Here is a 26,553-nt window from a genome sequence, read left to right on the forward strand (position 1 = left end):
GGATGCCCTCTATCTACTTGTCATCTCTCCTTGTCAGTTATTTGGAATAGGAGTTGAGAACAGGTCTCTCTCAGGGAACTCAGCAGTTGGGGAGGGAGGTGGGGTTGGCATGGACCCTCTGACTTATTACTTTCTCCTGGAAAGAAGCAAGATGATGAAAAAGGAGAGCCAGGGAGCCAGGGCTCATTTGGATGTAGAAGTTCTGCTATGCTTGTTAAAGCAAGCCTCATTACCTTATAGAGTTGCTTGACTTAATGGAGGCCCTTGCTGAATAAACAACTGTGCTCAGAGGCAAGAGGAACATTCTGGGCCCATGAAGGACACTGCTCTGTTGTGGTGGTGGTGGGGGGGGACCAGAATCAATGGAGTGTGATGGCTGAGGGATCAATACTTCTCTGAATGAATTTCATCCTAAGCGACACTCCTTTGGGATAAGGAAGGGCCTACTGGAAATCATTCAAGGTGATCAACTACACAACAGTTTCTAGAGTACTCAAGTGAAACACCGGGAATTTAAACTGGTCATCACACAAGAAACCACAGCGAAAGGCGCATCGTTTGTAACCTGCCCGAACAGAAGACACCAGTCGACATTTCTGATAATCCTCAGATAAATCTTCAGTCTCGCAACCAGACCCATCAGCAGATAGCTTTGCTCTGATTTCAGAGAAGCCTCCTGAAATACAAAATAAGCTGTTCTGATGACTTTAGCAGAGCATAAAAGCCAAGGGATGAAGGTGGAGGGAACCTACTAGACTTCATAAGAGCCAAAAGCGAGAGAGCTGTCGAAACCCATGAAAAATAGTAAGATTTCAAAATGAAATGTAATTGGAAATGTAAGGTCATAATTGTATGGAACTATTGATTAGAAATATAAAAAAACTAATGGGAAAATTACAAAGCACAGTACTCATTAAAGTAATCCAGTTCAAAGAAGCAGTGATGGAAATGGGAGTTGAAAGACCCTCAACCCTCTTAGCTAGGAGAATAAACCTCAACTAGCTAGAGAATCCATCCTTTTCTCTTAGATATAAGCTGCAGCTAAGACAGATACTCGCGAAAGAGGTAATAAAAAGCAGAAAACTGCCTTAATGTGAGTTTAAATGACAGCTAATAACTGCAAAATATGTCTTTAAACTGCATGAGAAATGATTTATAGGTTCCATGTCCCAACATGCAAAATATGCCTTCCTGACCTTGATCCTCAGCCTCTTCATTTATCTCCTGAGCCTCTGTCCTGAGCCAGAATCAACTAGTGAGGAGATCCGGAATCAAGCTTTAGGTGGTACTGAAATTCCTGCCTCAATTCCATTATTCTAAAACACCCTTGGAGAGCCCTGGCTTTGGTATGGCATTTTGGTGGGAGATGCCACAACGAATAGATGAAGAGTTGGCCAGAAACTGGTACAGACAAGTAACTGCCTGTCCCCACAACCTGCCTAGTAGCAAAGCTGTTGCTGTCGATGTACTGAAATCACAGCTTTTCTTTTTAAAAGTCAAATTGCTAACTTAACCATACAGGCAGGGTACAGCTAATCTATACAAAATGTGTCTTCAAACAGCCTGCGGACCCCAAATTGCTTGTTGCTGGGTATATGAAGCAGGTCATTACAAAGAGCAAATGATAAAATTTACTCTTAATCTCATTTGGAATGATTAGAAACCTTAATATTACATTTTAGAAAACAAATATCTGGGGAACCTCTGCAGAATACAATTTGTAGTTGGACTGTAAGCATAACATTCCATTTTTCTAATTTGATTCTGAAAGTATAGTGGTTAAGAGTGAAAGTCATTGAATTGAGTTGTATTGAGCCAGAGTGTCCCAGTATCCCAGTGTCTAAACTCTCCTCCGGTTAAGAGTTGGGGCCCAGAGAGAGTTATTTAACTCTTTCAGATAATAAAGCTACTTCCATTTAAAGCAGGAGTTGACAAACTTTTTATGTGAAGGGCCAGATAGTAAATATTTTCGGATTTGCAGACTGCTGTTATAGCACAAAAGCAGCCATAGACAAAACGTAACCAAAAGCATGGCCAGTGTTCTAAAAAAATGTTTTACTTACAGACATTGAAATTTGAACTTTATTTAATTTTGAAGTACCACAAAATGTTGTTCTTATCTTTTTCAGCCATTTGAAATAACCATTCTTAGCTTACACGCCATGCAAAAAAACATGCAACAGACTGGATTTGGCCTGGGGGCCATAACTTGCTGATTCTGATTTAAAACTCAAAACTAGCAACTTCCCTAGGAAATGGAAAGAATCTTCAGTTTCCCAAGGCACTAACTTCCAAGCAGAAAGCTCTGAGAGACTCAGGTACTTTATGTTCAAGTATCAGCTGTTCACCCCAGTGAATGCATAACTTTGGAAAAAAGAGACATAACTTCTGTTTGTTCCCAGTCTCAATCAGAGGTTTCTCCTTAACCTCTTCCCTTCTCCCTTTTTCAGCCTCTTGCCTTCACCTTCTCTCTTTCTTCCATTTTGTTCAGTAATCAGTTTCTTCTCTCAGTGTTCTAGGAATTGAAGTATCTGGAAATCCATTATCAGCACTTACTCCTGACCTAGAATCTTCTACTGACTTGTCTCCCAGAACTGCTCACTGTACCTTAAGTCCATTCCAATTCTGAGGTAGTTGTATTTCACACACAGAATATTTTAATGTTTTTATTTAGAAATACTTTTGGGAATGACAACATAAAGTAAAACTTTCCTCAGTCCTCCTAAAAAAAAAAGGAATTCAAACTCCTCTAACAGAAAGGAATCCCAGTCTATGACACACTATCACTTCAAATACCACCAGTAAAGCCATTGACAACACTGGCAGTTACAGTCATGATGTTATGGTGAGAAGCACTGTGCAAACTGTAATGCACTATGCCAGGCTTAGCTATAGTTGGTGACATGAGCATGCCAAGTGGCAAGAATGCAGACTTGTCAAAATGAATTTCTGGGAAAGAGCCAGTGTTATTACTGGGCTACTGGAGTTGTTCCCATGGGGCAGATGAAGCCCTGTTCTTATCTAACACTGAAAAACCCTGGCTTATGGACCTGATTATAGCCTCGTTTCTGCGGAGCACTAGCTGAGGGCAAAAGGTAAGTCACCTACCTTCAGTGAGCCTTTTTCCCCATTTTGTAAAATGGAAGCATTTGGAAAGACCCTTCCATGTTATGATTTCTAAGTGTCTTGGGTTTTAAATGATGTGGAAGGAGGAAAGTGAAGCTCGCTTCCTCCTACTGTCAGAAAAATGATCAAACAGATAAACACGCCAAGTTGCTCCTGTCTGGCTGTCTCTAGGCATTATGGGAACAGAGTTGGTGCTTTTCTTGCCCTGCTTCAGTTGGCAGTATTGTCCAGCTGCTGCCAGTCTTTCCAAAATGAAATCTAGGTCTTGCTTTTAACTTATGACTGTCACACATCTGAAAGGTTAAGTATAGTGCAGTCCCACAAAAGAAAACGTCAACAAGCCCAAAGGTTTTTTTTACTTGAATAGTTACCTCTGTGGGCTGTGGTGTTTGAATGCTTTGGGCCTAGAATAAAACCCTTCAGGACAAAATTCACTTCCACCAAAGCACTCAAATGGCAGCAGTCTCTGAGGGTTTTTCTTTTTACCTGGTCTTCACCTTGAACTCCAAGCAGTTTCTCCTCACCTCTGTTAGAAGTAAACCTCTTCTCCTTCACTAAGCAAATCTTAATGAAATGCATATTTTTCACAGCTCCACTCTTTGGGTTTCTTGTCTTAGCCTGACATGAGTGATCCATATGTGAGGGAGAAAGGGGCCCTGTGGCTGGCAGGCGTTGCTCTCTGCCTGGCACATGGCTCAAAAGCCCTGGCAAAAACCCACAGGAGGAAAAGCAATAGGAAAGGCATCTGTTTTGAGGTTCGTTCTTTGGGCTGGGGAGGCAGGGGAAGCAGGTTGTTTATAGAACAATTATGGTTACCATTTCAATGGTTGATTACTTGATTTCTTAATCCAGCTCCTAATCACAGATCAAACACACTTCCAATAACGAAGTAATTTTAGGCATGATTACAAACAGTCTCCTACTGAGGGTTTTTGCCTTGGAACAACGTGCTCTCGTTCCACGTTCAGTGTAACAGGGGTCAGGACAAGTGGCGGGACTGCAGCTCATCTGCCCAGGAAACACAGGACTTTGGACTAGAATCGGGACCCCTTGCCCACTAAGAGCTGTCCGCACGTGGGCCGTGCAGTAATGGGGAGCCTACGGCGGTAACTACCGTGGCAACAGCCCATGGCCTTCCACCCTCCACACCTGTGCCAGGCTTAGCTCTGGATGAATCAGCTATTTCACCTCCGCTACCTGATGACCTTCGATGGCTCCTTACTGCCTTCCAAATCAGGTCTGCATGTCAGCACGGCTCCCAAGATCCTTCATGGTGAAACCCCACCATACGCAATGTCTAAATGCCACACCACTGCCCTTCCTCGGTCTTCCTTGCTCGCCTCTGCTTCTGGGCCATTATGAAGCTGCTTCCTCTGCCTGCACTGCCCTTCACCACCTTCCCCTCCCAGCAAACTCCTGCATCTCTTTGAAAACCTACAGTTGTTGCCTTTTCTGTTGCTAGTCTTCTAGGCAACAGCCCCGGGTTACATCAGTTCCTTCCCCTCAGCTCCACTCTGTTCAGATCTAATTTCATCACACTGAATCAGAAGATGTAGCTGCACTTTTACCTTTACCTTAACTTTTGTGGCTTGTGGGCTTTTTGAGGGTATGTGGACCATGTTTCATCTCTGTATTTCCCCCACCTTCTTTACATCCAGGCTGACAGGCACTCAGTAAATGTTGAATGACACTGGGTGGCATATTGATTTTCAACAGAGTTACAGAAAAATCCTCTTTTGCAGGAGTATGACATGACCTCAAAGGGTGGCCGAGTGACTACCTTTTCTTGGACACACCTGTGATGCTGTCTTGCCTCCCTTATACATAAATACCACACAGGATAAGCATAATAGACTTCAGGGCAGACTGGGCAGCCCCCAGGGACTGGCCCCAGAAATAGGTTACAAGTCATGATCCCATTCAGGAAATAGAGGGTGTGAAGTCTATAACTGACATTTGCCAGGCGTAAGAGCAATGCTAGAAATGGTAGCAGCGTCCTGCCAAGACTCCCCAGCCACTGGCTTACAGGGCTATGTAAGCCCGGGCTGCAGAAGTGACCACACAGTTCTCAGCAAAGGCAAACACCATTTACTGCTGGTGTCAACAGGCTCCAGGAATAAAGGGTTTCAGGAAGGGCAACGCTCTTGAACTGGTGTTTAGGGACAGACCTCAGAGGGCAGAACCTGAAAGAGTGAGCAAAGTGGTAGGAGAAAAGCCATTCCTATGCTTGTGTGAACTTTAGAACCACTGTCACATGACAGACAGGAGATGAAAGTGATCCCAATTAAAATTGTTGGGAGAATCCACATCAAATGTACTTTTTCTACCACCAGCTGAGTGTTAACTATATGAACATTCCCATCATCACTGAGTTTGCTTACCCCCGAGGATAGCTTTTGAATTTAAATAAGCCTTCTAGTGTCTCTGGAAGGGGGACTTGAAAAGGAAGTGAGCAGTTAATACACAAGCAGAGAAAGAACTTTCTTATCTCCCTAAGTGGCCTAGGATAGTCTCAGTCTCCACCTCCCCAACCCCATGTGTACCAAATACCTCTAAATCATATGTGCTTAACACCGTGTCACACATTGGTACTCGGGGAATGGGTCTGCAGTGAATGCGCAGGGTTTATTTTACAACCATATGCTCTGAAAAGCCTGAGGCAGCCATCACAGTATTCAGCAGTTTAATGGGTTTTAATGTAACCAACTGTTTAAAAACGAGACTCGTGTCCTCATTTCACAGACCCTGACTGGAAACCTACTAGGTGTCAGGCACCAGACCAGATGCTCGAGACACAAGGATGAATGAAACAACAGCTCAGAACTCAAGAACCACAGAGTCTAGTAAGGGATGCACATAGTAAACAACCAGTCTTCTCTTCCACCAGTTGATTGCAGCTGCTTTCTTAGAGGTCACCAGTGACCACCTGCTGGGCCAAGTCCAGTGACCTCTTTTTAAGAATCAGGCTCCTTGGCAATCTTATTCTTGTGACATTTGAGGAAAGACCTGATTTCTTTAAGGACCAACCCCTGCAAATATCTAGAGGAAGAGCCTTCTGGGCAGAGAGAGGAGCAAATGCAAAAGCCCCCAGGTAGCCGCAGGGCTACTATTGTTTAAAGTAAATCAAGGAGACCAGTGTGATTACAGGGATGGGCACAGGGCACAGTAATAAACTATGAGGTCAGATCAGGAACGGGGGCCAGACTGTGCAGGCCCGTCCAGGCCCAGGGAGGCCTCAGTCTTGTATTCTTTGTGAGATGGGGGTGCCACCATAGGGTTTTGAACAGAGGATTGAAAATATCTGGATCCACATTTGAAAGGGATCATCAGCTTGGCTATCGGGTGGAGAACAGGCTGTAGCAGACCAATGGTGGAAGCAGGAGAAGCAGCCAGGGGCTTTTTACAGTAGCCCATGTAAGGAATCATGGTGGCTTGGATGAGGATGGCAGAGTTGACGCGCAGGTGGTGAGAGGTGGTCAGATTCCAGCGACATTATGAAGGCAGAAGAGATGGAATTGGCTAATGGATTAGATGAGGCCTGGGAGGGAAAAGGAATTGTGAAAGAAACTCTGAGGATTTTGGCCAAAGCAACTGGAAGGACAAAGTTGCCATTTCCTAAGATGGGAAAGACGGGGAGAGGGGCAAGTTTGGGGGAGAAGTCAGGAGTTTGTTTCAGGGAAGGTAAAGTTTCAGATACCAATTAAACTTCCCAGTTGGAGATGCAGAGTAGGATATTGGTTATATGAGTCTAGAGCCCAGGGAAGAGTCATGCTGGAGGTACACATGGGAAGTAAGCCTGTCCCCAGCCTTTCGGCATCCTCTCCGCATGACTCAACCAGCACCACCAGCCACTGGGTCTAACAAACTTGCCTGTGGCCAGCCTGGCCTCTTTACCATCTTACCATCTTCCTCACACAACATGCTCACTCCGCTCTTAGTTCTCATGACTCACTTGGCCTGCAAAAGTGGGGGTTCTAGTGATGGCAAAAGCCACTTAAGAAAGTACTATAGTGATAGGGTATGATATACATTCTGTTATCCTGAAGAGCCTTCACTGAAGAAACCCAATTTGAGGGAGTTACTTTTCTTCTCACATATACTAGGCATCAGAACGTGAAGCTCTGTATAGATTTCAAAATGGCATCCCAGGTGCCAGAGAAGGTTTTCAAGAGACCAACATCCAATCAAATTCACCTGGAGGGGGCCTGCTATCAGGCCCTGCACCCTCAAGCTAAACTCTTGGGGTACTACTTTAGAGGGAGATGGTAAATCATAAGCAAAGCAGGAAAACCACAGTGCTTTGTTCCTTGCAAAGAAGAATGGATGTGAAAGAAGCCAGACGCTAAAACCGGTCTGAAGCCTCATCTTTTCGCTGCAATTCGTTTGTCTACTAGGTACATTGTTAGCTCCTTACTAAAGTCATTGGCTGGCTGGGAGGTTGACAAGTACTAATTATTCCCATCAGTTCCCCAACCCTGCAAATAAGGTAAAAATTGAAAGCCTGGAGAACACAGTGTTCTCAAAATTATCCATAGAACTTTAGAAACACAGACAGGTATCCAGACAGAAAAGTTGGGCCAGAAAACACATGGGAAGTTATTTGAGTTTCCTCACCCTTAAGCATTAAAAATGGTCACTTTTTATCCCTCCCTCTGACGTGAGCTTCTGTTCGGAGTGCTGAGTCAAGGGTCATATGTGTACAAAGTCTGACATCTGAGTTCTCCTTCCATTTGGGCATCAGAGGTCACTCACAGATATGCATATAACTACTCTTCTGAGCCTGTGGAGGAGAGACAGCCAAGCCAGTCAGAAAATAACTCAACAGCAGCCCCCTAAAAGGTGGGCCAAAGCCAGGCAAAGGCAAGCTGCCAATTCCTCAGATCACCATGGCAATATCAAAAGTGATGAGACTAAGCTCAAAATGGATTAAAGACCTAATGTAAAACCTGAAACCAAAGAACTCCTAAAAGAAAACATAGACAGTAAACTCTTGGACATTGGTCTTAGCATATTTTTTTGGATCTGTCTTCTCAGGTAAGTGCAACAAGAGCAGAAATAAACCAATGGGACTACCCCAAACTAAAAAGCTTTTGCACAGCAAAGGAAACCACAGACACAATGTAAAGGCAACCTACTGAATGGGAGAAGATACTGGCAAATGAGATATCTGATGGGGGGTTAATATCCAAATATATATAAAGAATTCATACAGCTCAACACCAAAAAAGCAAACAAATAATCTGATTAAAAAAGGGCAGAGGACCTGAATGGACATTTTTCAAAAAAAGACATACAGATGGCCAACAGGCACATGAAAAGATAGTCCACATTATTAACCATCAGGGAAATCATCTCACTCCTGCCAGCATGGCTGTTATCAAAAAGACAAGAAATAACAAGTGTTGGTGAGGATGTGGAGAAAGAGAATCCTTTTGTGCTGTGGTGAGAATGTAAATTGGTGCAGCCACTATGGAAAGCAGTATGAAGGTTCCCCCCAAAATTACAAAGAGAATTACCATACAATCCAGCAATTCCATTTCCAGGTATTTAACTGAAGAAAAAGAAAACACGAATTGGAACAGATATATGCACTCCTATGTTCACTGCATTTTTTACAATAGCCAATATATGGAAACAATCTAAGTGTCTATCAATAGATGAAAAGATAAAGAAGATGTGGTACATATATATATATATATATATATAATGGAATATTACTCAGCCATAAAAAAGAAAGAAATCTTGCCATTTGCAACAAAATGGATGGACCTAGAGGGTATTATGCTAAGTGAAATAAGCCAGGCAAAGGAAGACAAATTCCATATTATTTCATTTATATGTGGAATCTAAAAACCAAAGAAATGAACAAGTAAAACAAAATAGAAAGACTCATAAATACAGACAATCTGGTGGTTGCCATGGGTGATGGGGTGGGAGGATGGGATAAATAGGTGAAGGGCATTAAGAGGTACAAGCTTCCAGTTATAAAATAAATAAGTCATGGGGATGGAAAGTACAGCATAGGGAATATACTCAATAATATTGTCATAACTCTATGGTGACAGATGGTAACTAGACTTATGGTGAGCATTTTGCAATGTATATCAATGTTGAATCATTATATTGTACACCTGAAACTAATCTATGTTTCAGTAGAAAATAAATGTGATGAGACAGTTTTGTGACCCTGGTTGGTGCTCTTTGTGATTCATGGTCCACTGGTCCACCATAATTTTGGTCTTCTATTTTTGTTAAACTAATATATGCATGCATGCAGCCAGTCTGTCTGTTTGCATACTAGCCTGTATTTCCTACCTACCCACCTGCCTGTCTTTTCATTTACCTATCATTCAAGAGTAGAACTAGAGAGCTGGTAAGTTCTAGAGACAGCTCCTAGCACACTCTCTCATTTTACAGATGGAGAAACCAAGGCCCAGAGAGAAGTGACTTAACCAAGGTCTCACGGTGAATTTAAAAGAGTCAGGATGTGATCCTAGGTTGGCTGATTTTCAATTCATTGTCTCAGTCCATCTCTGGCTCAGCCTCTTGCTACTTTGTTTTTCTTTATCTCTGAACTTCTGCTCTTCTGTCTTTGTCTTGTTCACATACATGTAAACTTTGGGAAGTTCATCTTGCTTTGGCACATGTCCTAGTTTTTTCACCATTTTCTCACAAATGACTACATCCCTGTAACATAATACTTAGCTGATCCCCATTACTTTACTGCATTGCCTCAGCTCCAATCTTTGGTCATGTTTTGGTAATATCTCCTCCAGCTAAAAAGGTCCAATTAAACACTTTTATTATTCCACAGATGTTGCTCTCACTCGTGGGATTATTACAACTAGGAAATATCTCAAGGCTGGTTTTTTAAATGAATTTTTATGATACCTCTGCTACCCTCAAATTGACCCTAACCTCAGAGTATTTGAAGCACTGCACATTATTTCCCCATGGCAAATCAAGAATCCATTTTTAATTTGATCCATACTTTCCAATGTGACTTGTTGACAGTATTTATTGAAAAAAGAATATTGCTTGCTTTTCCATCCCCAATTTAAAAAATAATACCATAGTCCATTACATAATATATTCAAAAAGCTTCCACCTGGAAAAGTAAGAAAAAGAGAGAGAATACCCTCCAGAGGTTTTACAAATCCTGTAGAATGTGACATGCCACTTCATTTTCTTTGAATTTATATAAAAAGGGAAATAAGCATATCAGGTGTAATAGATATTCTTTCCAGTTTGTTGTCTGTTTCAGATTATAAGCTCCCAGAAGATAGGGCTATCTTAATCCTCCACTCAGTGCCTATTAAGTGTCTTGTGTAAACAGGCAATGAATATGTGCTCTTGGCTCAGCTGCTCAAGATGGAGCTGGTGCTGCAAACAGAAGAAAAGAAAATCAAGGCTGGCTCTTCACAACAGGTCAGCTGAAAATTATTCTGACCTAGGCCAGTTCTACATTCAAGGAGAAGCTCTAGAATATTTCCAATAAAACCTACTTATTTTGATGCTAGATCTCACCCTTCAACCTGCATTTCAAACTGGCAAATAGATTTAATATGTATGTATATGAATCATGCCAAGATTGCAAAGAGATTTATTTGGGGCAAAGAAAATGAGCAAACCTACCCTATCACTCGCTATGGCAGCTCCTAGAAGAGTTTCAGTAGCTTCTGACCCCACAACCTCGACTTAGTGCAGACCTTTTGAGGCGCCATCTGTGTGCCTTTATATTAGCAGGCACCATAGTCCATCACATTTATTTCTGTCTCCACAGTTCAATGTGAGTTCCATAAAGGCAGGATCTCTCTCTGATTCACCTCTGTAAGCCCAGTGCCTGGCGCAGTGTCTGGCAGAGCAGTTGTTCAAGCAAACAACACTGAGCAGATCAATGCTTCTCAAAGCAGGGGGCTAAAATCACACTAAAGATGCAATTAAATGGCAATCATTGGCTTCCTCCCATTTTACAAAGCCCTCTTTATTAGCTCTGCTTTCTGAGAACACAACATTTCTAGAACATATAGAACTGCTACAGGGAAGTTGTAGTAACAAGAGAAGGTAGCACAGGGTCTGCAGTTCTCCTGTGTCTTGCCAATGGGTTTCAGCTCCAGGCAAGTTTGCTATGGATTCAGTGTGACCAAAGAAATTGACAGCAAAACGTTCTTTGGGGTGAAAGGGTTTATTACCCGGCTTGTTCTCCCGGTGGTAGGTGGAGCACTAGCGCCTTGCCTACCCCCAGAGCACTGGGCCGAGCTCTCTAGATAGAGCAATAAGAACTTATTGCCTAAAGGTGTGGAAGTGGTTGCCTAGCAACAGGCCAGTTACATCATCAGGTGGTTTAAGTTCAGTGAGAATCTGGCCATAGGAACCCCAACTTCCCCACATCCTGTCATGGCTTCCCTTGTCCCTTCAGCTCCATCTTGGCATTGTTAGTTACAAACATTTTCTCTTTCCTACACTCAAATTGCTTGTATTCGCATCAAAATGATATACTTGCATTCTACAGATTTGATACAAAATAGCATAAATGAAATTTCACCTTGTTTGGTCCAACAAAATGAAAGACTAACATCAGATGTCATCAAACGTCATGTATTACAGCTGTATTACATAGTTTGGAATCTCTCAATTTTTTTTTTTAATATCCCACTCCCAATCCTATGAGAATGTTTACCAACATAATCGTTGAAGTACATTTGCCAATGATGACAAGGATTGACCAGAATTAGAGGCCGGGAAACAGACAGTACTGTTGGTAGCTACAGATGCCTATGATCACTGAAGGACAACACCAATTGCTTGAGTCCTTTGTGGGGGAGTTGGGGTTCCTATGGCCAGGATCCTCACTGAACTTAAACCACCTGATGATGTAACTGGCCTGTTGCTGGGCTGCCGCTTCCACACCTTTAGGCAATAAGCTATTATTGCTCTAAATAGAGAGCTCGGCCCAGTGCTCTGGGGGGAGGCAAGGCACTAGTGCTCGACCTACCACCGGGAGAACAAGTCGGGTAATAAACCCTTTCACCCCAAAAAACGTTTTGCTGTCAATTTCTTTGGTCACATTGAATCCATAGTGAACTTGCCTGGAGCTGAAACCCATTGGCAAGACAATTGGCGAAAGTCGGCAGGGTTCACTGTTGACCAAGGAAAAAGACAGGCTGCCCTTATGGGAGGGGTACTTCAGTGGACTGCCCCTGTGAATGGGGAGACAGTGTGTGGATAAAATGAGAGTTCCTGTGGGCAGGATTCTCACCTGGCCCTGGTTGACTAGTTCACTGCACACCTGTGGGCAATACATGGCTGTTGACTCTATATAAAGAGCTCCACCCAGTGCTCCGGATGCAACAGGGTGGCAGGGTTGCAAGGCTTCAGGAGAGCAGAGCAGAGCCTGGGGTGGTGGCAGCGCCGAGGACAGAGGCCCAGAGGATGGCTGTGCAGGATGACTGTGCAGAGAGGCCAGGAGGATGGCTGTGCAGCATGACTGTGAGAACAGAGGGGCCCAGAGGACGGCTGAGGGGCCCAGAGGCAGAGACTGGCTTGCTGCAGGCAGATTCGCTCTGAGTGAACGGGATTTTAGTGACTGACCTGCCACCTGGAAATAAAGTTGGTATAACCCTTTCACCCCAAGAACGTTTTGCTGTCAATTTCTTTGGTCACACTGAATCCATAGCGAACTTGCCCGGGGCTGAAACCCATTGGCAAGACCCATTAAACCACAGCTCATGTGCACTGAATTTAAAATCAACCTCATGAGTATTATTTTATTTATAAATATTTTACTAGCATTGTAAAAGAGACACTGAAGGTGCTCATACTGAAAGGAATAAATGAGGCTAATGGAACTTTCCTGGTGGTTGGCTTACCATGAGATTTTTATGATCAGTGTGTAATAATTAAATGGCTCTTCAATGGTATAACATTGTATTATGTGAGAGAATCTTCATCAAAAATCTCCTAGCCTTCCCTCCTGTTTAGTTTTCTCAAAAAGATACCTGCATGTATAACTACTTTTTGAGGTGCTCTCAGTTTATTCACTCTTACAAATTTCAGAAAACATGTTTCCTATATAACCAGAAATCAATTTTTTCTCATTAATTAGTCAAGCAAGATTATTTGAGTAGAAGAATATCACAGTGACCACTTTCCCCTGCATACATTCAGAAGGTGAGCTATCATCTAAAAGGTGTTTGTGAGTTAGAAAATGGCTCCTGCTTAAAACATCACATAATATTCATTTCTTCCCTGTGGCTCTTACTCCTTTCCATGCAAACAAGTTGTAATGGGCTTAAGAAACTATTTTGCCTCATGCATCATCTATGACATTGTCAAATCAATTCATCTGAAAAAATGGGAGCAAGACTATCCACAGGCTGCTCATAAAGTCTCATGTGCATTTACATTTTAATATAGAAACAATCAGTAAAGGGCATTTAAAGGTCCATTTATGCCAGTTTAGGATGACTGACATTCCACAGCTGTACATGAGCTGCCTTCATTTAGAGCTCCTGACAAATGAACAAGAGCTTGCAGAGAAGAGAAGGTACACTGTGCCCTGTGGCGAGCAGAAATCGAGTCGAAAATTGTAGGAGCCGTGAGAAGACCAATGTGCAGTCAAATGGTTTCTAGCATACCCATGGCCAAAATTGTGGAAGTTGAACAGTTTTCAAACCACATAAGGTCTTGATGAAGTTCCCTTATAATTCCAGTTGTCGGGCTGATAAGGCAATGAGCTGTCTGGAAAAAAATCAATGGAGTGAATTGGACAGTAAGCCAATGAAAGTGAAGGGACAGGAAGCCCCATGGTACCACAGTGACAGTCATTTTTTTTCCTAGGTGCAATTTTAGGATTTTGAAGGGCCATTTGCCACGGAGGAAATATTTCTACTCCAGAAGGGGAACAGAAATAATCTAGTAGTTTTGAACTTGTGAAATAGCATTCTCTATTTTACATGCACATAAGACCTCCTGTGATATATAGTTTAGTTGTACTATAAATGTTCTAGACAAGACAGTCTGACCAAATTAATGGAAAATATTGCAGACCATTATCATCTAAATATTGCAGACCAAAAAATCTAAAATACTGAAATAGAAAGATACGGCACAGGCAACAAATACACCTAGGAAAGGATTCAAAGTACTGAGAATCTAAAATAAAAGACATTTAAAACTTTTCATGGAGAATGGATAGCCGCAATTAAGAATGAGCATTAAAGGGATGATGTATACATGCAACTGTAGAGCCCCAGTCTATAGCCACAACCCTTCCTTTCTTTCTTTATTTCAAATGAATCTTGACTTTTAGGCTCTATTTCCAATCCAGCCACTCTCCTCTATGTGGCCTTATACGATCAGCTGGCCCCAAATCCTTCAAAACAAAATAGGCCTTATCTACTGCCCAAGGGATTTTGCCCCCCTTCATTGATAAAGTTCTTTGAGAATAATGCATTATAAGTGCTGTGAACAGAAGTAGCACCAGAATTAAACAGCAAAAGGAAGCAAACAAGCCAGCAAAATATACCAGTTAACAAAGATAATTTACAGATCAAGGTACTGGACAGGATGCAGTTGACTTGGGTTCTTGTCCCCAATCTGTCCATGACTAGCTGCATGTACTTAGAGAAGTCATTGTCTTGCCTCACAGCCTTTTAAATTAGAACCATACTGGAACTCCCTGTGCTGTCTTCCTCACCTCTCCCCATAAGACCCCTCCTTGTCTATGTCAGTATCCTGTGACTGCAAATCAGAGATGCACATCTTGAAGTTTCTAAACCCTCTGGGATCCTCTTCTCCTTCAGACACCCTTGGCACAGAACCATGCCCAGCTTTTCTCTGGATGTTTGCCTGCGTTCCTAAACTCTAGTCATGGAGTGGATTTTTTGTGTGTGGGACATGACCAAGTATCTAGGTAATAAGTGGAGCAGTGACAGAGAAGGGACCTGCAAGGGTATTTGAGAGGTTGGTAGCATTCTGTCTGTCTCACCTTCTCCAAACCACCCTTCCTGCTCCCTCATCTTCTCCCACAAGCCCTTTTGGGGCAGCAGATGTAGGAAGGCTGGGGAAGGTAGGGAGGGAAGGCTTCCTGCCTCCTACCTCAAGTTCCACCTGGGCTTTGGCTAGGTCCTGAGGAGGTAAGTGGCCTTCTAAGAGCGAACATGCTTTTCTTGGCACCTAACTCACTGGTGGGCAACACCTGTGCCATGTCATTTTGAAACAAACTTAGAATGCCTTCCAGCATTTTAGTGGTATTTGGTTCTCTTTGAAGATTTCCTGTGGGCAAGCTGAAAAGACAGTGAACTTTCAAGTATTCACATATAAGAAGTTGAGAAGTGTGTCTGTGGTGGTGAATTGCTACCCTAGCTGGCAGAGGTTAAAACAAGAAGCAATATTTTAACTTCTTGTGACATTTACAAGAATTGTAAAGCTGGCTTTTGCCGGAAAACTTATGTTTAATCTAAGCAGCTGTGATACACTGGAAAATGTTCCTACATATCCACTTTATAAAATTAAACAGAATGTTGGAAAGAACTGTTGGCCCACGTCTCTGAAAACAAGTAATTGTACCACTTCAGAGCTAGAAAGAACTGTAGGGATCACCTCCTCTGAACACTGATTTTATAGGTGAAGAAACAGGCTCAGAGAGAGGAAGTGATCTAAGGCCATATAGCTCATGTGTAGTGGAGAACACTGGGACTCAGGTCTTCTGACTCCCAATCCAGGGCTCTTTGCTCTGCAGAAGTAGGCCAAACCAAAAGCCACCACAGCTCTAACCTGTCATACTTGTGCTTTTCTTTCAACATGTAGTTTGCCTTGAGTAACAAAAATGCTTTGGGTAATCAAGTGAAATATCCCTAAGGGATTCTTGGCCCATCTCCAGGAAAGAGGGTGAACCTGCCAAATTCTAATGCTGACAGGGACGAGAAAAGTGTGGAACAGGAGTTTAATAAGAGGGTCTACTGGGTTATTTCAGGACTAGCTAAAGGAAGGTGGTCCTAATGATAGAGCAGCCAGAAGCCAGAAAATTAGAATTAGTACCAAATCCTGGAAAGTATGAAATCGAGGAAACCAAAGGGCCAAAGTGGCAGTGAAGTCCATGCCAAACCAACAAAAGCAAAGAGCAAAGTCCACCTTAGTTGCTCCCCACCCATCCAATCACTATTTGTCCACTTAATTTCTTCATGACACTTACTACTCTTTGAGAGTAGCATGTTCATTTACCCGTATACTTTATATTTTCAGTTTCTCTTCAACATACCCAGGACCCTTCCCCGCTTTAAGAAACACAAGAACAGGGACCTTGTCTGTCTTATTGTCCTCATTGCCTAGAACAGTGTCGGGAATATGGTTAAGTGTTCAGCAGATACATACTGAATGAAGAAATCTTGGCGAGATAAAAGAAGTTAGACTACAGTTGATGCAAACAAGAATAAAGACATCTAGGACCATAAATTCAAGGACGTTTTTATTATTCTGAACTTCCAGCCAGAGCAAGAGAAGTACATCCATGTCGCTACCTCATTTAGGGCAAAGGAAATAGGAACTCTGATTAATATGTGCGGCATTATTATGAGCTCTTGCACCATGAGGGTACTGAGGAGGTGCTGGCAGAGGGGAAGTGGGGCAGCGCCATGTACATATCCATCGCAGGAGCTCTGGGGCTTCAAGGTAGGTGTTCAGGGTATTAAATGCAATGAGGGCTCTTTGGGACTTGAGAGTGGCCAGGAGGCAACTTTGAAATTGATAGCTGGAACCAAGAGCGCTTGGATTGAAGGTTTGCAAACAAAGGGCCATGCGGAGTTTCTGTTAAGGAGGCTGGCAGGCACCAAGGAAGGCAAGGAGCTCACCCAATGTCCTGGACCATTAAAATCTGGAGGGTTCAGATGGCCTCCGAATGCTCCATAGGGCAGTAGCTCAACTGGAGGGATTGTCCTTAATATTGGGAAGGTGGGGAATGGTATCACCCTTCTTCAAAAGTAATACTCTTCCCTGTGCTAAAGCTATAAGCCAGGTCTGTAGTTTCTTTAGTAGCTCGTTTACAAAGAATTCTCCTAACAATACTATACACATTAACCAAGATTTGTCTATCCCTTTGCTCTAATTAAGTTTAAGGGTGAGACATAATCATTCTTACTCTGACCTGAAACCCTGGGAGCCAACTTGAAGTGTAAAGTCCCAAAGTAATTCAATACTTACTAAATTTAAAGGAAGTAATCAATTTCTAATTTGAATTTATGCACATTCTTTTCCCACTTTAACACTGACTTATTTCCCTTCGGTTGCTCTTTGGTCATTAAGATTGTCAGCAAGGTTACAGTCAATGAACAATTTGTCACATGCTACAGATAGTTCTAGACCAAATTAAATTCTCAATGTACTTGCATATAACTAAAAAGTGTATTCGACACTTAAGGACAGAGATTACATGCTCTATATTCACAGCCCCATTGCTCCACAGAGAGTGTGGCGTCTAATAGGTGTTCAGTAAATATTTGCAGAATGAAAGAAAAAAAATCTATCTACCTTGACAGAATTATTTTCATCCATTCAAAACCTCAGGCATATCTGTCCTAGCATGTGTGTCTGTGCCTATGCATGTATGTGCCTCAAAATTCCCACATGCTCACCCATTATCCTTCCTCTTGGCATGTGTGTTTGAATAATAAAGCACTGAAGCAAGGTTGACCATAAAAGTAGTCCCCAAAAAGATATTCTTAATGAACATTTCCCTCAAACATGTCAACCTTCCAGCACCCAACAGTTGAACTCAATTTTCATTAGGGAAGCTCTTTCCTTCTCCCTAGAAAACATACACCTTTTAAAGTTTCAATTGCCAATGTACCCCTCTAGTTCATATGAACAGAAATTCAGTTTACTTGTCATGCTTTCTCTGGAAAGTTCATTGTGAACCACTTTGCTAACTTAGACTATTGCTACTTCTGCTCAAGTGCCCAGATGTCTTCCTTGTTTTCAACTCTTATTACTTCTTGAAGCTCGACTCCCTCACCTGTATTCCTGAGACAGGATGACAAAAGCCAGACTACACTTCCATCCTAGGATATCCTGCCCTGGAGGTGCTCAGCAGGTCATTGGAAATTGGAGTTAGCCTGGAGCTCCAGAATGAGTTAAGGATTGGAGAGGTCAATTGGGGAATCATTAGAGTAGGGGGGAAAGGTGAAGCTATGTGATGCGATGAAATTACCCAGAATGAGAACACAGCAAACGAAGAGAAGCAGACCAATGACAGGACCTTGGGAATTGCTCCATTTAAAAGTTGGGGGTGGAGGGGGGTGGCTGCACACTTAAGAGATCCTAACAAAGGACACCCAAGAACTGTGGAGAAGACGGGTGAACTAAGATTAATTAGGAATGCTTTCAAGTAAGAGGAGAGGTCCCAAAGTGCCAGAACCTCCAGAGTTCAAGAAGACTGAAGTCGGAGAAGAAGCTGTTGGATTCTGAACCATGATGGGCACATATAGCCTTTTCCTGATCCCATTCTTTGCAACAACTCTATAAAGTACATCTTACATAGGAGGAAACTGAAAGTCCGCAGAGGATAAATAAATTACTCAAGGTCACACAGCTAGAAAGCAGCAGCACCAGGATAGGATCCAAGGACAGTTGGACTCTAAGAGCCCATACTCTCAGTCTCTGAAGTAACACTTCCGCTGTGCTGATGTTAGCTAGGGAATCCATGCATGCATGAGGGGAAGAGAGCTGATATGGGCTGAGCATCTCCTATTGTCAAGTGCTTTGCTCAGGACATCTCCTTTCACACATATACTATCAACATTCCATCTGTGTTTACGTAAACCTTAGGAAGGCCTCTTTAAAGAAATCTGATTCAACTTTTTGCAAACAAAGTTGAAGCTACATGATTCCAAAACAACCAGTTACAATTCACATGTATTCACAGTGGTTTGAAAGTTAAAAAAAGGTGTGGCATTATTGATTTGGTGGTTGTTACTGATATTTGAATTACTGACAATCAAACTCATCTGAAAATTGAAGGAATTTGACAGGATGATCTTAAAGGCCTTCTCCAGCCTTGACTTTCTCTGATTGTCATATGCAGGTTTATTTCTTATCTGCCAGTGATTTTAAAGATATGAATACAAAGTAGAATGTAAATGCAGCAACAGAACTGATTGGTATGTCAGGTCAGCATCCTTTTATTCCTTAAATTCATAGAGGCTTGCTGGTAAAATGATTATAAAAATAGTCTGGTTGTTCAAGGCACTGATCGCCAACTTAAACACAAGCTCGGAAACCCCATCATAAAATGGTATGTACACTGAAAATCTAAGCGAACTAATTTGCTTACAAGCAATTGCAGACTTTCTAATATGGCTGGCTATAGGAGATGGAGAGAGAGAGAGAGAGAGAGTGACAAACACTCTGGCAATTAGTGTTTTTGCTGTCTATAGAAAAACAAATGAGGCTGTGGTCTGAAACAATTAGCATAACTGTTAATTGTGCATGTGCGTATCAATAATACAAGGCATTTGGGATGGCTTCCACTGATTGTTCCCTTCTTTCTCTGGATTACAAAATCCATTCAGACAACTAAATAATAGCAAGTAGTTATGCAAATTGTTAATTATGAAGCAGAGATCATCATAATCTTGTGTATTTATAAAACTGCATATACAGTGGAGATCACCAAATGAATTACTGCCTTATTATTTTACTAGTGGTTGAAAAGTATGCTAGCTTTGCAAGTAGTTTTCAGACATCATTCAGTCCACCAGAATTAAAAATGGCCCCAAGGATATTTACCAAAGCCATTTCTTTTCCATCTCACCATCAGTACTCCTCTTTTCTCACAAACTAACACCAGGTATAAATTGCTCTGATCAGCACCATAGTAAAAACAGGGTATGTCAAGATTTGCTTTGTTATATAACAAAACCGTTACAGAGACATGGTTCTATTACGTAGCCAATTGTAAAGAAAAAATAAAACAAAAATCTCACTATTTTCCCCATGAAAGCCATTATTGAGATAGTATTCCCTGTTACTGACCATTGTCTTAATGGTCACCCACTGTTTTATTTTACAGATGAAATCAACATTCACTGAAGAAATGGGACTTGAGCAAAGTCACCCCACTAGTTAGTAACAGAACCTAGGACTCTTGCCACATTGACACATCTGATCTATGATCTTTAAATGCCCTCTCATACAATATTGTGTGATTAGGTGTCTCTGTATTTCTATGCCATTTATCTTAATGAATTATAATTTGACTGTGGAATTAACCACTGAATTTACCATTCTCAGCTGTCAAATAAATCCACTGAGGCCCTGATGTGAATATGGAAGCCCAGCTATTGAAAGCTAAACTGGGAATCTAAAAAATAGCCCATCAGTTCTGTTTTAATAAGTCTGCCTTAGTGGAGGAATGTTGAAGCTATAGCTTTCAGTCTTGCTAACCTATTTGGCCAGGCAGCAGAGGATGGCATTTTAGGTGGACAGGAAGAGAAAGCAGAGACAGTGGTAAATATTTCTGAAGCCAATAAGCCTATCACAGGCCAAACACAGTACTGGTGAGCATCATAATCTTAGAAAACAACGTGCCCAGCAACTAGAGTGCACATTTACAAAACGGCTTATGATTCTCACCAGCCAATTCAGCACTGGGAGCAATACGATGGAGCACTTGTGGCAGCAGTCCTTGCCAGCAGAGGCCCTGTCCTGGAACAGTCTCCATATCCTTCCACAAGCACAGTTAGGATTGCTCCTGTATTTGATTAGATTTGCTCTGTGGTAGAGTTCATATCATAAAGGCTCTTGGCCTATGGGATTATTCTACCTTGCAAGCCTACATATTTACATACTTCAAAAACCCTGATATTTTCAAATAATTGATTTTCCTTCAATGAAATGCTGACATAGTTGTTCCATAAGCCACCATCAAGCCTGGCAACAGGCAGGCATGCCTGAAGCACCGTGAAGACCACTCTGTGGATGGTGGGGTCTCCTTTATAGAAACAGTCTACCGAGTCATCCCACGTCAGCAAAGAGGAGGAGGAGCTAATGACCAAATGACCAACTGTGCTGTTCCTGAACTTTCACCCCACTTCAGAAGTGGGTCAGCTTTCAGACCTGAGACTAAATGCCTGGGTAGTTTCAGCTCTTTTAAACTTAGAGCCCTGGGAAGAATCTGTCCAAGCCAAAACATATTAATTGTATTGAAATTAAACTTATAGGCAGCTGCAGAGTCTATTTACTTTAGTTTACTTAGGGTCAGTTAAACTAAAAATACATTGTCACTTACCTTGCCGCATCTAGAATCTGAAAAATCCTCCACCTGTTAAAGGAACAGTAAAACCAGGTGCTAGCAAGGGGTTGGTAAGAGAAAAGTTAACATAATAAAAGTTTTCCACTTTGCTTTGATGGCATAGTTTTCCAGCTTCCCAAACCGCAAGGGAACAGCTCCTGGATGGCTCTCCCTCTTTGCTCCCCATTAGTTCCTCTCAAGCCAAGGGGTCATTACAAATCAGAACTCTGCACCAGACAGGGCAGCACCCGGAGCCACACCTCTGGAGGGCTAGGGGCTGAGAATGACAGACCTACCCCTCAGTCATGCTAATTCTATGCCCTTTCATGAAAACGATGGTACTCTAAGCAAAAAACCAAAGTCACTAAAGCCCAGACCCAAACCAAACCAAACCACACCAAATGCTGATTGAAAGGACCTGGGAAGAACAGAGACACTTTTCCTATTATCAGGACTACATGAAACGTACATAACAAAAAGAAAGGAAAAGAATGAATGATGAGGCTTTGCTGATGCTCTTCAAAAGGATGAAAATTCAAAGCACACACACAAAGTGAAACATAAATCATCACTCTAGCCCCTTCCACCCAAACGCAAGACATCCACCAACGTAAACAATGTCTCTCCATTCCGAAAAAGAAAGGCTTAGCTATTTTCGTAATATATGTCTTAAGAGTCACAAAACACTAATTCTACTATGTGAATTTCTGCTATTGGCAGGGACTGTGAAGTTGTGCATGGGTCAATTGCTAATTTAGGAGTTCAAATAGGCCCAGTTAGCTTTCCAGTTTGCGTTAAGCCAGAACAGGGGATATTACAATGTGATAACACTTCTGTGCCCAAGACGAGTTACATGGCCTGTACATTTTCTTGGCAGAAGTATTCCCATACATCGCATTTGTCTGGATGCTTTAGAAATGAATTAAAAGAGAATTCTAATTGCAGGACTAATGGGAGACCCTTTGCATCATCACTGGAGAAGCACTGTAAGACTTTTATTATCAATTCCTGATGTGGCTGAGCCCCCTTCTCTGGGTCTGTGAGTTGGTAAGACTGCTGGAAAGGCAAATGCTATGGGAAACAAAAGTGGTGTGTACTTGGTGAGCCCTGACAACAGATGTTAGACAAGACACCTCAGTTAGTTGACTTACCATTTGGGGTCCAGTGTGCTCCACTTCCATGCCAGCCGTAAGAAAAAAGTTATCTAGAGTATTCTGACCTACCCCATGAGTTTGTTCCCCTACATAGTGAAGAGAGGCTAAGACCTCTTCCACTGTACTTGGCCTCATGAACAAAAAATAACACAACTTGGGTAAAAAATACAACAAAGCAAGAAAACAAAGCTATATGTTGATTCCTAGCACAGTACTAGAAAACTCCAAAGTTAAATATGTAGCATTTTCCAAAGCTGTAATTTTCATTTTGCTGCACTAATAGAAATCTTCAAATAATATAAATATGTACATAGCTGATTTATATGGAGTCTGGATGACATTTAACTTTAATCAGGGGAACTATTGTCTCTTGAGATTATCGTTATTTTATTTCTATGTAAACTTTTCAACTACCTATTAAAGTTTGCCCAGTGATTGCAGTAAGACATCTAGAAGCCTATTGCCTTACCTGGGAGTCCAGATTGCCAGAGGTAGAATATTCAGCAGTGAGCCGGGAAGATATTTCAGGTGCATCAATCAAAATGGTGAGTAGTCATCAGAAGTGAATGATAGGCCATGGAGGGAAAGGTAAAAAAAAAAAGGGGGGGTGGGGGGAGACATACTAATTAGAAAAAAATGAATTAACCTTATGAACCCATTTCATGCACACATGCACATATGTACACACAACTCACTGTTTAGGAAGGCTCTTAAATGGGATCTTTTAAAAAGACTAATAAAAAGAAAGGATAATTATGTAATGTGATAAAGGTGCTAAATATCACTACACCAGCAATCACATTACATGAGTCAAATTAACACATTGTACACCTTAAATTTATACAATGTTGCATGCAAAATATATTCAATAAAAAAATCACCCCACAAAATAATTATTATTTATTCCATGACAGGCATTGTTATAGGTACTGAGGATACAGCATGAATAAAACAGGCAGAAATCCCTGTCTTCACGGAATTAACTATCTTGTGGAAGACTTTTTAGGCCATCTGCTTGGAAAAGAGTTCCAAAGAAATATACTATATGCTATTAACCCTAGGGAAGTCTCTCCCCATTTTATTTGTCTTTATTTATGTATGGAGAAGATATCCAATGGCATCAGAGTCAACATTTGTATTAGAAAGAATCCTCTTTCTGCTTGGAAGGGACGTTCTTTTTATTCATGATTTCTCCTGTGGAAAGCCCCCAAAAGGCTGTTCCAGATGGGCCATTTGCTGCCCACTGAATTCCACATGCTCGCATCTCAAAATGCTATAAAAACAAGAAGGCTTCAAATGGTAGCTTCATCATAACTGCAGTGCCACATCCCAGCAGTTTTCCTCATTGGATGCTGTAGTGTTCTGTACCAGCCAGCCCGGGTGACACTCCGTGACTGGCTCCGTCGCCTCTGGGAATGCAACAGCAGCTTCTGGAGCTGTGGCTGTGCCCGTGCCCCAGGCGCTGGATGGAGAAGCAGCAGTAAGAGGAACCTTCCTCTGGGCCGAGGTTTGAAAAGGTGTGATTAAATATCCCTCAAGGGACAGTTACTGCCCAAATATCAATTAGTAGAGAAAGGAAAAGATGGAAATGAGGGAAACCCATACATATCACTGCGGAAATAGGAACTGGGTGAGACTCGGAGCTCCCAAACTCCAGGTGGTGGTTCATGCTAACCAAAAACCTCAAACGATGGCACCTACCCACTATCATTGATAACAAATGAAGCTGTCTTTTCACTTTGATGATAAGGATCCAAATGAAGACATAGAAACAACAGGAAGAGGTAAAATTCTGAGAGCCCTTGCCTGAAAGTCAGGATCCCTAGTTTCTAATCCTGGTTTTATCAACTTAGTTGATCTTGGGAAAATTATTTTCTCTCCCCTCTCAGGGAGCAATATGAAGTGAAGGATTTTTATAAGGTAGTGTCTTAAAATTTTCCAGTTCCAATCTTCTGTAATTCTTGAATAGTTTTTGCCTTGCATTCTGGAGGCAATTTAGTTAAAAGGCCATCAGTCTCTAATCATTTTCTCAGTACAACACACCATTAATAGTTCAGACAACTCAGAGCCCAACATTCGGAGTTTATGAGTAAAGGAGAACATGGCCTAAATAACAACCAAGTTGAAATGCAGCTGATCAAATCATTCTGTCCAGGGAAAACAGCTTTGTTTATTTGACATACAGTGTGTGGTTCTTTAGGATGGAAAATTTATACCAGGCAACTTAGTTGAGAGTAACACAGAATATCTAAATGATGAACAATTGACCCCCCATTTCTGTTTCCACCCATGCACCTTATCTTCCAGAAGCCTGGGATGTCAGTGATTATTCTCTGTCAATCAGCAGAGACCTCCACAGCCACACGGTCCCAGATAAAGCCTACATAGGTGCTCAGAGTTTTTGAAGGGTGGTTTTATAAAAACACCCACACCAACACTTTTTCAGTCTGACTGCAAATCTGTGGCAGATAATATACTCCATGGGAGCCAATTATGTACCCCTGTTCTGGAGCAGCCAAGCAGTGGCCCTTTTATCCTCTTTGGTTTCTGACACCAGGTTGATTTGCTCTTCCGCCGGCCAACTCCCACATCCAGATTGCTGTGCCCTTGATTTCCCACCTGTTCCTACTTAGGGAACCTTCTTCCCCCTCAACTTGGTCTGACCCAGCACATGGCATTCCAATGAACTGCCACCTCCTCTTGTATCTCAGGCTACATCTTCATTTGACCTCTGAAAGTCAAACGGTCGGTCCTAGTGGAAATGCTTATCATTCTGCATGCAACATCAGGTCCCCTAAACAGGAAGGGGTCCCATGCCCACAAACTCCCAGGCAAAGGACTCTTGTTCAAACCGGTGGGGGAAATGGAGAAGCCAGTCAAGAGGCCTGAATGGGTCTTAAGACCCTAGGCAAAAAGAGCTACTTGTTTTCTTCGCTTGCAGAACAAAGAGCTTTACTTGTTCTCTTTACTTGCAAAGTGTTCTTTTGCTCACACACAAGTCTGAGAGGAAGTGTGGGGCCATGGATGAAGCCCAGGAGTTTCACAGATCGGGTTCTAAGTTCAGGCTCTTTCATTTACTAACTAACTGTGTGATGCTGCAAAGGTACTGTAATCTCTCGGCCTTGATTTCCTCATCTACAAAATGGGACAAGTATAACACCCACCCCAGTAATGACATCCAACATATTTAGTGACCAATACGGCATGGGCAGTGCTCAATCAGCACAGAAACCAACTGTTTGGACAGGCCAATGCATGCCTGTCTTGCCAAAGGGTTTCAGCCCTGGGCAAGTTCACTATGGATTCAATTTGACCAAAGAAATGACAGTAGAACGTTCTTGGGGTGAAAGGGTTTATACTCAACTTTATTCCCATGGTGGCAGGTCAATCACTAGAATCCCATCCACTCAGAGCAAGTCTGCATGCAGAAAGCTAGTCTCTGCCTCTGGGCCTCTTCACCCCCACAGCCGTCTCAGTCTCTGTTCTCAGTGCTGCCACCACTCCAGTATCTGCTCTCCTGCAGCCATGCCACCTGTCACCTGTCACCCAGAGCACTGGGCAGAGCTCTTTATATAGAGTCAATAACAACGTATTGCCCACACATGTGTAGTGAGCTAGCCAACCGAGGCCAGGTGAGAATCCTGGACACAGGAACCTTCACTTTATCCACAGTGCCTCACAAGTTGTTGTGAAACCTGGATGAGATGATGCATAGAAACTTGATAGCAGAGTACCAGGTCCAGGGTCAGGACTCAGGAACTTTTACGCATGATTATTTTTACCTAGTGAAGAAGACAGGTAAAAGAATTGTCCAGAAGTACAGTGAGTCTATGGCAGGCCAGGGTCAGGGCTCCCAGCCCCTGTTGTTGGGCCATCTGACTACCCTGGGAATAGAACCAACCAGCTTTTCAAACCCAGTGCTCAAAAACACATGGAAAGGGTCACATTGAAAGCAACCACTTAATTGATATAGGGGAGGAGTGTTCC

At 42.3% G+C, this 26,553-nt stretch overlaps 1 protein-coding gene across 2 annotated transcripts in view; it reads right to left on the bottom strand.

Annotated features, from left to right (window-relative positions):
- The window catches only part of HS6ST2 (heparan sulfate 6-O-sulfotransferase 2), a 279,322-nt gene that overhangs the window by 60,960 nt on the left and 191,809 nt on the right, over nt 1-26,553 (bottom strand). The window contains exon 3 of one of the 2 annotated variants that reach the window (XM_037016998.2): nt 21,410-21,442. The exons of the other annotated variant lie outside the window; for it this stretch is intronic. Coding sequence (XP_036872893.1) covers nt 21,410-21,442 — 33 coding nt within the window. The remainder of the gene's footprint in view (nt 1-21,409; nt 21,443-26,553) is intronic. 2 annotated transcript variants of the gene reach the window in all.

This window comes from Manis javanica, chromosome X, assembly GCF_040802235.1.
Source record: "Manis javanica isolate MJ-LG chromosome X, MJ_LKY, whole genome shotgun sequence".
Lineage (NCBI taxonomy): Eukaryota > Metazoa > Chordata > Mammalia > Pholidota > Manidae > Manis > Manis javanica.